The 13895-nt window shown below is 38.7% G+C and overlaps 1 protein-coding gene across 3 annotated transcripts in view; it reads left to right on the forward strand.

The window, feature by feature from the left end:
* Positions 1-73: 73 nt before the first annotated feature.
* Positions 74-13895, forward strand: part of arhgef37 (Rho guanine nucleotide exchange factor (GEF) 37) — a 29341-nt gene continuing 15519 nt past the window's right edge. The window contains exons 1-9 of one of the 3 annotated variants that reach the window (XM_086023303.1): positions 74-152; positions 3003-6127; positions 6564-6761; positions 7073-7123; positions 9309-9690; positions 11866-11995; positions 12377-12524; positions 12597-12796; positions 12885-13015. In XM_086023303.1, coding sequence (XP_085879429.1) covers positions 9322-9690; positions 11866-11995; positions 12377-12524; positions 12597-12796; positions 12885-13015 — 978 coding nt within the window. In that variant the 5' untranslated portion in view covers positions 74-152; positions 3003-6127; positions 6564-6761; positions 7073-7123; positions 9309-9321. The remainder of the gene's footprint in view (positions 153-3002; positions 6128-6563; positions 6762-7072; positions 7124-9308; positions 9691-11865; positions 11996-12376; positions 12525-12596; positions 12797-12884; positions 13016-13895) is intronic. The other 2 variants (XM_086023301.1, XM_086023304.1) reach the window with 2 other exon arrangements.

Consider the following 13895-nt stretch of genomic DNA (forward strand, 5'->3'; position numbering starts at 1 on the left):
AATAGTGTTGAACTATTTTCAGTGATCAGACATCCCGTTTGTAAGGTAGTCTCGCGAGTTTGACAGGCGTGCTGCGTGATTGACTGAGGTGCGCGCGACTTCAGAGTGACACCAAGAAGGATTTTGTACGTGGAGAAAGGGACCGAGACAAGGTAAGTAAAATCGTTTTATTCTTCCACATAAACGCTGTTTTCCCACAATTTTCAAACAAACGATGGCGTTTGCCTTCATTAAGCTGCGTTTGGCACTCAAGCTAACTGGATTTGCTGGCATTTAAATGTTTTTCAAACAAATTAACTCACATCATATGATGGAAACTACCAGAAGAAAATCTCGATTTCTTTAGAGGGGGTTCACTCTTGCATAGAAAAAATGTCAGTAGTTGTCAATACATCTCACTATTTTATTTTATTAAATAAGATAGTAGACTATCATATTTAGTTCGTGTTGTTTCTTTATTTTCCACCTGCTTCTTGTTGTTAGTCATCATTAAACGAGAAACTCTCATAGCATTCTAATGACATCAACTTACAATAATGGGACTGGACGATTCAAAGACGATATGTCAGATTTTATAATATTACAACATTTAGTGATATGTTTCAGTTTTCATATACCCATTGAGAGAAGAAGCCCAAATCCGACAGGTATTTCAACATCTATCTTTTAGAATAAACTTGAAATGTTAAGACAAAAAAAAGTTTTTTCTTGAAAAAAAAAAAGCTCATAATGTTTTGATAATAGAGTCGTAAATAAATGTTTTGTGGAAAGTGAAACAATGGAGAATGCAATGAGAAATAATTCATTATATATGCAGGGAAAAAGTCGTAAAAAAGGCGAAAAAAAATGTGTGACAGTGTGAGAAAAAAAGTTGTTTCCTAGATGAGGTGGTTGGTTTTCCTAGAAAAAAAAGTTATGAGAAACAAAGTTGGAAATAATGTTACCTGAATAAAGTCAGATTATTTTCTTTGCAGAAAAAAGTAGAATTGTTACCAAACAAAATCATAACACTACCAAGTATTTGTTTGGAAAAAAAAAAAAAAAGTAAAGTTGTACTTTTTTCCTAGAAAATATTTGCTTAGCTGAATAAATCATATTTTTCTTTAGTAATACTAGGTGAAAAAATTGTAATATGAGAATGAATTTGTAATATTACAAGAACAAAGTTCTCTGAATATTACAATAAGAATAATTGGAGCACAATCAAAATTTTATTTTTAATACATTTTTTCAGTAAAATATGTTCTAATATTATCAGAACATACTGTAACATAAGACAACAGAACAACAGATTATTGAAAAACAAAAATCACAGCACAGCCAAGTATTTTTCCCCAAAACATTTTCGTAAGTGATTCCATGAGACAAAAAAAATGTGGTTATATGAGAGCACATCCGGAATATAATGAGGAGAAAACTGTAGCTGTACTGTACAGAAAACTGTAACTTGAAATTGATAAATTGAAGTTGTACTTAAAAATTGAAAATAGTCATACTATACCAGCATGAATAGTAGTTTTTGTATATAAAGCTATGATGAAAAAAAGTTGTAATAATATGAAAGAACGTGGTGATAATACAAAAACAAAGTTGTAGTCTTACGAGAAGAAAATCATAGGGCAACCAAAAATGTATACATCAGAATATCAGAGTATTATATTATATGTATTATAATATAAAGTATTACTTTTTAAACAGGAAATGGCCACAAATTTACGAAAATATAAAGTGTATTTTTCGTACATAATAATATAATAAGGCGGTGATAAAATAAAGGACTTAGTCTTATGAGAAGAAAATCATAGCACAACAAGTCATTTTTCGAGGAAAGCGATTCTCGTCATGTTTGCCAATCTGGCATTTAGGAGATGTGAATATGGTTATAATCCTGAAATATTTACCCAGGAGGATGCATGGAGTACGAATCGGTCTACTGCTCTCCTTGATTTTTTTGCTTGTCTTTGTTTGTCTTGGCTTGCTTACCATGTGGTGTATCACACCCTTTTATTAAGAGACCACAAAAAAAGGTGTTCTGCTTTTTGTTTTGTTTTTGCAAGGATAGGTAGTCACACCTGCACCCACAGAAATGAAAATTATGTGCTGCAAGAAAAAAAAAATGCATTTCACTTTCATATATGTTTTTTACCAGTCTTTGTATCACCCATACATAAACATACTGACAAAAAAGTGAGAGGAAAATAAATCTAATTTTGTCCTGTGGCCACTGGCCAGGTCTTCCCAATTCATATTTTTAATTTGAGCCTGAAATTGAAATTGAAAAATAAGAATTTTTTTCTTCTTTTGTGTTTAATTTAAAAAACAAATATCAAAATAATTATTAGGGATGTCAAGATATCCAATACGATAATATCACGATATGAACCTTACGATACTATAATTATCACGATATTGTAGGGAGGTTGGCGGGATACTGTATTAAAAGCTTGCCATATTATTTAAAAAAAAAAAAAAAAAAGAAGCTCATTTAAAAAAACAACAACAAAACATCACAATATTCTGTTTTTGTACATTATAATAACAGCATTCACAAAGAAATAGGCTTGGCTAGTCATGAGCTCCTATTGGCGATTAGCGTTGGTCATAAACATAGGTGGCGTCAAATTAAACTGCACTAATAAACTAACCACCAGAGGGGACTGGAACTGCACAAATGGAAAACACCTTAGGCTTTTAAACAGATTTGCTGCTATTAATATTGTGACATGACGACAACGATACATTGTGGCAATTTTAATATCGCAATATCACGATATTATACCTCCCTAATAATTCGTCATGTTTTAATTTTGGGATTTTTGATTGCCAATATGAAAATGGTAAGAACGCATGATACACAGAATTCCTAATAACTGCGTGACATACAAATGACATACTGTGCAAGTATTTTTATAAGGTAAACAGTTTGAGTGCGTGTGAACGCTGGCTTACAGTCTGCGCGAGCTCCAATGCTACAATTACAGCCAATGAATTTTCCAATTTAGACTTCCATGGCATCATTCCTCCACCCAGCTGCATCACCTTCCATCGCTAAACCCTCCAAACACAAACCCAGGTGGATGCTCATTTTCACTTATGCTCCTGGGTGTTAAGAGATGGACTCGTCACTCTTGTCGTCAGTGAGGAGTAGGGACACACAAATGGTGACACTTTGTGGGTGAGTTGAATCTGCATGAGATCAGTTCAAAGGCAGACATAAAACGCAGAAAAGTTAACAGAATCATTTAGTTTGATTTCACTAGAATAAAGTGTGACAAGAGAAAAAGGTTGTAACATTAAAAGACAAAAAAGTTCAGTAATTTCCTCGTAAAACGTATTCTTGTAATTACTACTTTAACATTTATTTTACTATTACAACTTATTCCTTGTAATGTTACTCATATTACAGCTTCCTTATGTTGAATTACAACTTTTTCCTTGTATTGTGACTATTCTCCTAAAATTATGACTTTTTTCTCATAAAATTACATATTTTTTCTCTGAATATTTAGATTTTTTTTCCCCTTGTAATATTCAGACTTTACTGTTGTAAAATATTTAGGCTTAATTAATGTAAAACAATGACTATTCTCTTTTTTTTTTTTCATTTTTTAGATTCTAGTCTTATGAAATGATTTTTTGATGTACTGTTAGGACATCATTGTCATAAAATTGAGACTTTATTCTCACAAAAAATACAAAGTGTGTTAAAGTACAGCTTTTCCCACACAATCTGAATTCTTATTCTCGTTATATTTTTACTTAAAAAAAAAAAAAAAAAAAACCTTCTCCTTGTTGTATTTCATGTAATTAAAAAGTTGTCCATGCAGTATTTACACTGTCTTTTTATTCTTGCAATCTTCAGACTTGTACTATGGTATTAGGACTTAATTCTGCAATAATATTGAATTTCCATTATGCTACAATTATGAATTTATTCTCGTAAAATGTTCTCTTGTTTACCTTGTAATATTAAAACTTAAATACATTAATGTTACAATTTATATTACGTTGCATTATTTACAACTTTATTCTTGTAAAATTAGGACTTCATTGCTAAAAATGAAAACTTTATTCTTAATATATTTTTACTTTTGTATATGTAATATTCTATTATTCATAAAATTACAAATGTGCATTTTGTTTTTAAAACTGACTGATGGGAAGTCTAAACATTTTCCAAAATGCACAGTAAAAGGAAGCAAAGTTGTAGGTATGGCATTGTGTTGCGAGTCACCTTAATGTTTTTTGTCTTGAGGCCATGTTTTGTCTTTAACTGAGCTAACATCGGCATTGACGTGTTGTCAGCTTCAGGAATGTCGTCCCGCAGCATTTCGAGATCTGCACCGTGATGAATTCTTTCCTTGTCTCAAGACGATTATTTGATTATATGGTTCAATGTGGCATGACCCGATATTCATGCCCCTTTCTCGCCGACGCATCACTACTCTACTGACAAAATCCACGTTCTACCAGGTACTATTTGTAGCATTATATACCATGTATTATTCTAAGATGGTACAACCTGTACGTTTAGTTCCTGGTTCCAAGCGAGCCACTGCTCATTCATCGCTCATTGGTCGAGCTGATTCATCTTTGTCATTGTGACGTTCACGGTGAGAAACGACGAAATTAAACACACAAGCTAACGTGAGCGTTTGGCTCACCTGCATGCAGTCTCCTTTGTCAAACTCCATGTCCTGAACTACGTCATGTGAGGAATGTGAAGACACCTTTCCCCACTTAGTCACAATAACCACCACTTTGCACAATACAAATAAATATAACTTCTAGAAATTATCCAAAGAGGAAAAAAAAAAGGAAAATAGACCACTGCACATCTCCACATGAACGTACATCATCTATACGTGATCACTATTCTCAAAATGGAAATAAACATGTCATGTCATGTCATCTTCCAAACCGCTTATCCTATATAGGGTCACGGGGAGTTGCTGGAGCCTATCCCAGCCGTCAATGGGCGAAGGCAGACTACACCCCGAACTGGTCGCCAGCCAGTCGCAGGGAAATAAACATAATGACTAGAAATGATTTGAGAAGAAGTGCCTTGAGATGGCAGCCTAATTTGGTCCGGGAGCACACGTCTAATTCAGAACATTTCTATCTCAAATTATCTTTCCACAACTGAACTGAAATACGCAGTGGCTCGTATATTAAATCGGGCCACTCGTATCTCAAGGCATCACTGTAATCCACAGGGTAAAAAAAAAACCCTGCAGGTGCACAAATTACCCCACTTGCAAGTTATCCGCAATTGCCACCGAGCACACAATAGAGGTAAACACAACATCTAGAAATGATCCACAGTGGCAAATAAAAAAATATCTCACTTCACACAGGCATATACTGTACACCCATGCAATGTAACAATATTACTGTGGGTTAGGGTCGGACGATTAGGGAAAAAATAATAATCACGATTTCTTTGATTGAGATTGGAATCATGATTAATAAAACGGTTATTCATTGAGTTCAAAACTTAGTATTTATTCAACAACTAAAACTGAACTACTGCAAACTATCATCATAGCCTCATGCCGATCATCCCTGCACATTGCACATTTAATTCTGGAACGCTGTTATTTTTCTCAAGTACAAAATGATCTTGTTAATATCATGTAAGATTCACGTATTTTGCATTTTCATTCTACTACATCCACACCTTTTGATGCCTTACCCCTTTATCATATTTATTTTATCTTCCGTTATTTTTTGTAAGTCTTGGAAATATGTGTGTTGATATGACAAAAAAATCCTTGGATCTTTCCCTCCTTGAACTTTGAGGAAAGGAAAATTCCTTGAATCTTGGAAAACTCAACTTAAGTATAACTTGAAAAGACAATGGCAAAATAAATGAGTAAGAAAGTAAAATATGTAAGAATATACTAAAATAATATCAATTGAAAAAAACAAACAATAAAAACATCACTCCTGCGCATTTTGGCCTCCTAGTAGCAGTGTGGTGCCATGCATAGAGTACATTTATATTATTGTATGGCATCTTTGAGTATCGTTTCAGTGTCTCGAGGCCCGGCCGACCATCCTCTTTTTTGGAAATCAAAATATGGTCACCCCAAGATAGATAGAGAGATTCATCTGGTGAGAGAAAGTAGGTTTGCTGGATTCATAAAGCTTTTCAAACCTTTTCACACGACCGGTAAATGTTGTAACTTGTGAAAGGTAGACAACACCCACACCCGCCCCGTCTCACACTTAAGTTGCATTCAAACACACGCACGCGTTCTGTGACTGATACGTGACGTCAACCGCGAAATAAACTTCCGTAATTTTTTATTCACGCTTGACAAATTTTGCAGATGATCTTGGTAATGTCATGAGAAATAATCTGCAGTCAAAAAAAAAAACCACTCCATGGGATGCTTACAATGTAAATGTGATATCCTTAATGCAATCTCTTGTCTTGTCATTTATTCGTGATAACCGCTACTATGCATAATTGAAAACAACAAAAAAGTGAACTTTTTTTTTTTTTTTTTACACTTTTTCCTGCTCTCATAAATCTTATTAAAATTGTCCCTCGGCAGAACATCATGATGAGCCAAGTGGGGGAATTTGGGACGTCCTGCCATGCTTTTGTTTCCCGCCAGGGGACCACTTCAGTTCCTCTGACTTTATATTAGGCCCCTGAAGCCCCTCCAGTGGGGAGGGGTGGGACGGTAGGCGTTCTGATTGTTCCTCACCCGCCCTGTGAGGAGCTGTCGGCCAATCGAATTTGTGTCAGGGTGAGTGTCACTTCCTCTTTCCTGCTGCTGGCTGCTGCAGTCAATCAGCTTATTGTGCATGAATGTGTGTATAAATGTGTGTGTGTGTGTGTGTGCATGTATGTGACCCCCTCCTGTTTTCCTCTACCAAACAGCCGGCCCACCCTCCTTTCCACTCCCATCCCCCCCACACACACTATAGTGAATCAACACTCACACACTCGTGCCACATAAGGCCCTGCAGTGTGTGCGTGTGTGTGTGTGTGTGTGTGTGCGTGTGAGTCAGTGGAGAAACTTATACCAGCGTGTGCCTGTCCGTGTTTTCCATGCAGCAGGAACATTGAGGATCATCACAGATACACTGAAAAGACTTCTTCGCAAAGGTTTGTGTTGTTGTTGTTTTGTATTTTGAGCATGAGAAAGTACGTTTGATTGTAACTAGTTGGTGTCAAAGCTCATTTTCCTGTATGTGTGCTGGACTCCTCCACACTCACATGGAGCCGAACTGGAATGCCAAATGGTTCAAATAAGACAGAATGCAACTAACATGCATGATGAATATACAAGGTTTTCCTGAGTAGGAAATAATAGATCATGTGTTTCATGCGGAATCTGTTGCCGCCAAAGCTTTATTATTAGTTGGAAAGGCAATGTTTTGATTCATGTCAAAACATTAACACATCTATCCATTATTTTCTGAGGTGCTTATCCACAAATGTAGAAAAAAAAAGCAAACTATAAGTTCAGTGCTTGTAAACCCTAAACCTGGCTTGAAAATGAAATTGGAAACACTTCACGCTATCTTGAAACCCCGCTTTCAAACTGCAACCCAGTCTTGAAATGCTAACCCTTTTTTAAAACCAGAACCCTGGCTTGAAACCCTAATTTTGAACACTTGCCATAGCTTGGAAATTTACTTTCAAACCCCAACCCAGGACTGAAACCTTAATTTGAAACCCTACCTTCCAACACTAACTTGAAAACCTAACCTTTGTTTGAATCCGTAATCCAGATGCTTGTAACCCAATTAAACCCTAACCCTGTCCTGAAACTCTAATTCAGACTTGAAACACTAATCCATGTTGGATATTGAAAGTGAAACCCGAAAGCTAGCTTTGAAGCCCAAAATTCCTTGAAACTCCTACCCTAGCATGAATCCCTACTTAAAAACCCTTACCCAGGCTTGAAACCCTAAATTGAAACCTGTTTCCTCCCACATTCCAAAAACATGTATGGTAGGTTAATTTGACACTCTAAATTGCCCCTAGGTGTGATTGTGAGTGCGGATGTTTGTCTCTGTGTGCCCTGTGATTGGCTGGCAACCAATTCAGGGTGTCCCCCGCCTACTGCCCAAAGACAGCTGGGATAGGCTCCAGCACGCCCGCGACCCTTGTGAGGATAAGCGGTATGGATAATGAATGAATGAACTTGGATAGCAGAACTCTGGGAGATATGTGCCATTTTGATGTTGTTTGGTGAATTGGCTACACTGTGGCATGGTGGACAATTACTTTTTGCACATCTGCCACACTATCCAGAGGTCGTGGCTTCAAATCCTGGCTCCAGCCTTCTTTTGTGGAGTTGGAATATTCTTGTTCTGCTTGGGTAGCTTCTTTCTGGTTACTCTCACTTCCATCCACATTCCAAAAACATGCGTGGTAGGCTGATTGAAGACACTAAGTCGTCTTTTGGTGTGGATGTGAGTGTGAATTGTTTGTTTATGCAGTATGTACCCTGCAATTGGCTGGCGACGAGTTGCGGGTGTAACCGTGAAACACGCCTCTCGCCTAAAGTCAGCTGGGACAGGCTCCAGCACACCTTTGACCTGTCAGGAGGATACGCGCTCGGTAAATCAAAACATTTTTATTTTTGGAGTCTGAATCTTTGCCCTGAAAAAGCCCTTGCAACCGTATCCCTCTGAATTATTTGAAACCTTGACAGTAGCTTGAAACTCTTAATTTCGAAACCCTCACCCTCTCTTGAAACCCTAACCCTTACATAAAACCCTGAATTTGAGACCCTTGTTTGAAACCTTTATACTGTAGTTGCAAGAGTCATTTTTCTTGACAAGTTGTTCATGATGACTTAATGATAAACGTTATTGCAAAGTAATGAAGACTTCTTGTAAATGTCATGATAAATAACACTGTTGAGCTAATGGATGCTTTCAATGCTTTACATGAGATCCTAATTTCCTTAAAGGTCTCATGATTCATTCACACATTAGATTAGACTCATCGGGGTTGTTGTTATGCAGCCGTCTCAATGCTAATTGTCACAGCGGCGCGGCCCCATATGCTTTGTCAGCGTCTCGCTCGGCCTCCTGGTGAGTTGAGTTTAGCCCGGGATTGTTCTGCCTCACCACTTACATGACAAAACATTCGTGACTGCTGCTTTACAATAACAACAAAACCTCATCAACTGTGACTCCCGCCCGCCTCTTTTTGTGCTCCGCAACGCTAAGCCACACCACAAAATTGTATCTGGTGTCTATAATTATAATGCTATAAACAGACCTTGTATCCTGTACTATGTTACCAAAAATGTTCTTCTCTTGTATTCATTCAGAGTGATCGCCATCATGGAGGTGCCCAGGATGCCTCCACCTGTGCCCTTCCCCCGCACTATTTTTAATCCCTCTCTACCTTCAACGGGCGCGATGGAGAACCTCTCCCTGAACGAGCCGGCACCGGGACAAGAAAAGCTCCAGGAGGAGAACGATTTAGAGAATGATGCATTTGTAGAGCATGAGGAGGAGAAGAGCGCAGATGTGACGTTTTCCTCAGCGGAGGAGGTGGAAAATATGGAGGAGGAGGAGAAGGCGGCGAAGGAGAGGGCGGCACAGAGGCTGCTGATGTCCATCCAGGAGCTGGTGCAGTCTGAGAGGAGTTACCTGAGAATGCTGCAGGTCAGCACAGTAACCATCAGGAGCAACCTGCAAAAATTACAGGTACAGCGTACCAAAACATGCATAGACAATACAACACATGCAAGCTTTCACAGTACACAAGTTTCCTCTATTAACATACTGCAGTAACTTATTGATATTCACTGGCCACCACATTACATAGACAGGCCTGAAAGTCTAACCATGGCTTGAAACCCCAACCCGGGCTTCAAACCCTAATTTGAAATCCTAACCCTTTTTCGAAAGCCTAGCCCAGGTTTGAGAGCCGACTTTGAAGTACTAGTACTTGTTATTATTTCTGGAAACTTGCCACTGGTAATATAAATTGTACTACACGCTGGGGCAATGTCTTGCCCATAAAGCTTCTCAAACTGGTGCTAAAGTGCAATCAGCAAAAGGAAAACATCTTGCCAAGGTGACAATTTTGCTGGGCTGCTCCAATGTCAGTTAGCGAGCCATGGGCATTGGAGCGGTATGCTTACAAAACCTGTAAAATCTAAGCTGACAGGTACTGATAGCTTCAATCCGTCCCAATGATACCCGGAAAAAAAGTAGAAAAAAGCCAGTGTATAATGACTTTTGGAACACCCCTTATTGGAAGTTTTAAAAAAGGGATAGCAAAAATGGTAGCAAAAAATAGCAGAAGCTGTAATAGACATCCGAATGAGTCGTCGTTATCACGGTTGCTGATTTACGGTCAAAGCATCAGCCGCTTGGCTGAAATCTGCTGCCTGTGCGATCGTTAATCACGGTGGAGCTAATGAAAGGCACCGTGAAGCGTAATGGAAGCTGGCTTTATGGAAACGATAACGCGTGATGAAGATGCCAGTTGGCCATGTGAGGAGAAAATCAAAGCAAGTGTGGTGCTGCTCAAACAGAAATAACATGCAAGTGTAATTGTGAGAATTAGAGAGAATAAACCCAAAGATGGATAAAGTTATGCTTGTGAAAAAAAATGAAGAGTGAGGAGGGAAATGTCATAAACATTGCAAATGGCGAAGAATGGCCTCATTTACACAATGTTGCCATTGTGCACCATTGTTAAATGCTCAAGTTGCAGGCTTGTTTTCAGAGCACAGTGCAAATTGTTCAGTGTCTCACTGGTAAGTTAGCCTATTGTTGCCTCATCAGACCTACTCAACAGCTATGTACCACATTGTTTCCTTATTGTTCCTCATTGAAAGTACATCTTATTATTCGAAATATATGTACCATAAAAAATGTTAAATTGTACATGGATGATAAATAGTTGGAAAAGTCCCAGTGAGAGACATCGTGTTATATAACCAGGATATCTAGTTACAGGGGAAGTTGCGTCAAACATTTTTCTGAGTTTGGTCAGGTTATGTTCACAAGCTGAGTCGTGATTGGTCGTTACCTGAGCAACTGTCATGTCATTTTCAGTCGACAGCAAGTGGCAAAAAGGTCACCCTTTGAGATGCATAAAAACTGGTGGACTTTGCTGTTTAATTCATATTCCACGAACACAATATTAATAACAAATAAGTTCAAGATCAAATTTAGCATAGCATTGTGTGAATTGTTTTGTAGAGATGTTGAGAAATCATTTGAATTTAGTAGACGTTATACTGATTTACTCTAATTTGAAGATGCTTTTTTTTGACCAGGTACAGTGTAACACAAAAGCATTCCCCCAAAAGGCAGTTTTTTCACCACACAAAATGCTAAGATTCTCCAGAACCCTTCATCCTATTTTCAAAATTCTGGGCGTGTTATACTCAGATTGAAGTGGCTATTCCAACCAGACATATTTGACATATTTTCATTTTTTGGAAATCCTGTCACATTGCTACTGACAGTCAGTTAAATAGTATTAGTAATGGTTGAACTGTCAACCAAAATGTGTCACAGGCTAATTTTTTTTCACAGAGGATGCTAATGAATCAGTTTTGAGGTGGTTGTCTGAAACTTTTACTTTTATTTTTATATTAATTCCAACTTTTTCTACCACCATACAAGTGTGTGCCAGATTTGGTGTGGTTTTGATTTTGTTAAAGCACTCACAAAGGCCATTTAGTTGATTTGAAAGGCTGAAATCCCCTAAAATGGCTGTTATGCTTCTAATTACTGGTGTTGGGGGAACAACTTTGTCAACCACACCAATAAAAACAAAGATGCCTTGTGAACACAACATGCCTGAGTGAGCGTTTTGTTGTTTCACAGTGTGTCGCTGTCTGTGTTGTTTGTTGATCACAGCCTCCGTTGGCCAACCTGGACAGCATGTTCCTGCACGTGGAAGATGTCATGGATGTGTCCAGTCGGCTTCTGAGTCTGCTAGATCAGAATCATTTCCAGCCCGGAGAGCCGCTCTTCCTGGAGGCGCTGTGTAAGTGGGAGCTCCACAAGCTCCATCTCTTCCTCCGGCCTTTTAAGTTCACGCTTCCTGCCAGGAAAGACGCTGCTTTGGGAGCGGGGAGGATTTCCCTCAAAAGTCAAGCTGTTGCTATTGAATTATCGCCCAGCTGGGCGATATGAGAAAAAAAAGAATCTATCACGATATAGGCCATTTTATACTACACTAACAATAACAATGCGCTTTGACTGGCCCAGACATAGACCGGCCGTTCTGGAAAATCAACATGGAAAGCACGCCCATGGTGGGTGGGTGGGTGTGTGCGTGTGTATGTGTGTGATGCGTGTATATCGATATGTGTGTGTGTGTGTGTGCGAACTCACCATAAATTCCCCTCGACTGACTTTCCAACAGGTAACGCATTCCTCAGCCTATCTTCCGATATCGAGGCAGCCTACAAGGAGTACCTAACCAACTACACCCGTGTCACCGTGGTGGAAAACTCCTATAAACAGAAGGAGGCCCTGTGGGACCAGATTGTCAAAGTCATCAAGACATCAGCGTAGGTTTTTAAACGTTGACAAGCCAAAAGTTCTTGACTCCCTGCCCTCACATCCTGTATGTGATTCCACAGGCCTGAAGTGAATGCCAGCTCGCTGAGTTTCTTTCTGGTGATGCCGGTGCAGCGCATTGCCCGCTACCCTCTCCTCCTGCAGACAATCCAGAAACACATGGACACACAGCACCCGGCATACACACTCCTGGAAAAGACGGCGCACGTGTCCATCGCCATAAACTGTCGCATCAATGAGTACAAGCGCTTCCGGGAAGTCGGTGAGAAGCTCTTATAACCTCTCAACAGATCTGAGATCAGCTGAGGGGATGAGTTTGAGCTCTTAGTTTGTGCCTGGCAACCTCACAGCCGACAAGTATAAGAAGAGCGAGACATTGAGCATCATGGACAAGATCAACCGCTTGAATTCGCACAGCATCGCTAAGAAAACAGCCAGGATCGGACAGTTCATCAAACATGAGACTGGCATGGTTCCCAAGGTAAGAGACATGTTTCACTCACACATCAAACACTAATTAGGTGAACATGATACCAGAAATTGGGGAGTCGAGTTGCTATTTGTAGGACAGACTTGACATGGGACTTGGTGTCTAGGTGACCCGATTTAACTTTTTTTTTAAACTACATGATTTGACAAGTCATCTTGTTTACAGTTTAAAATCTGCTTTTTCACACTGTTTGCCTTTTTAGGACGGAAAAGCAACAATGAAAGAAAAAAGAGGGCTTTTATTTTGTTCACGCCAACCTTGCAACCCAGACAGCGTGTCAAAATACAATACAATACAATACAAAACATACAAACATATAAATACAATTGTATTTATATAGCGCATTTCATAACAGCTAGAGCTGTAACAAAGCACTTTACATATAAAACTTTTGTTTTAAAAATGATCCATCCATTTGATAATATATTGTTGCTTTCAAATCTTTTTTCATCCTTTGGAGAGCTTTTGAAAATCTAGGAGTGAGGTTTTTTTTTCGAATAATATCATTTTATACCGCTTTATATCTGGTGTGCAGCTCTCATAATAACAAAAAGATATGAAAATAATGAAATATTATTCTCAGTCAAATTACCGTAGTCAGTTAATGTCCCACTCCTCCAACCGCCATTCAAAAATCTGGCGTATCACTCAATAGCAACTGGTGGGTGCAAGGGAGGGTCCAATCAACGACGTGACGTCAAATCCGTCCCGATCATGGGGTCTTGCATTAAAATTAACCGGGGAGAATACAGGCACGGTGTTTTGGCGAATGCAAGACTAGACACAAAGATGGGAACACCAGATATTTCTCAAACTTTACAATATTACTCCCTTTCCCCATCAATACGTCAAAATGGGCTGTCAGAAGGTC

Source organism: Filicampus tigris, chromosome 2 (genome assembly GCF_054856515.1).
Source record: "Filicampus tigris isolate MCC_2025a chromosome 2, RoL_Ftig_1.0, whole genome shotgun sequence".
In the NCBI taxonomy this organism is placed as follows: Eukaryota; Metazoa; Chordata; class Actinopteri; order Syngnathiformes; family Syngnathidae; genus Filicampus; species Filicampus tigris.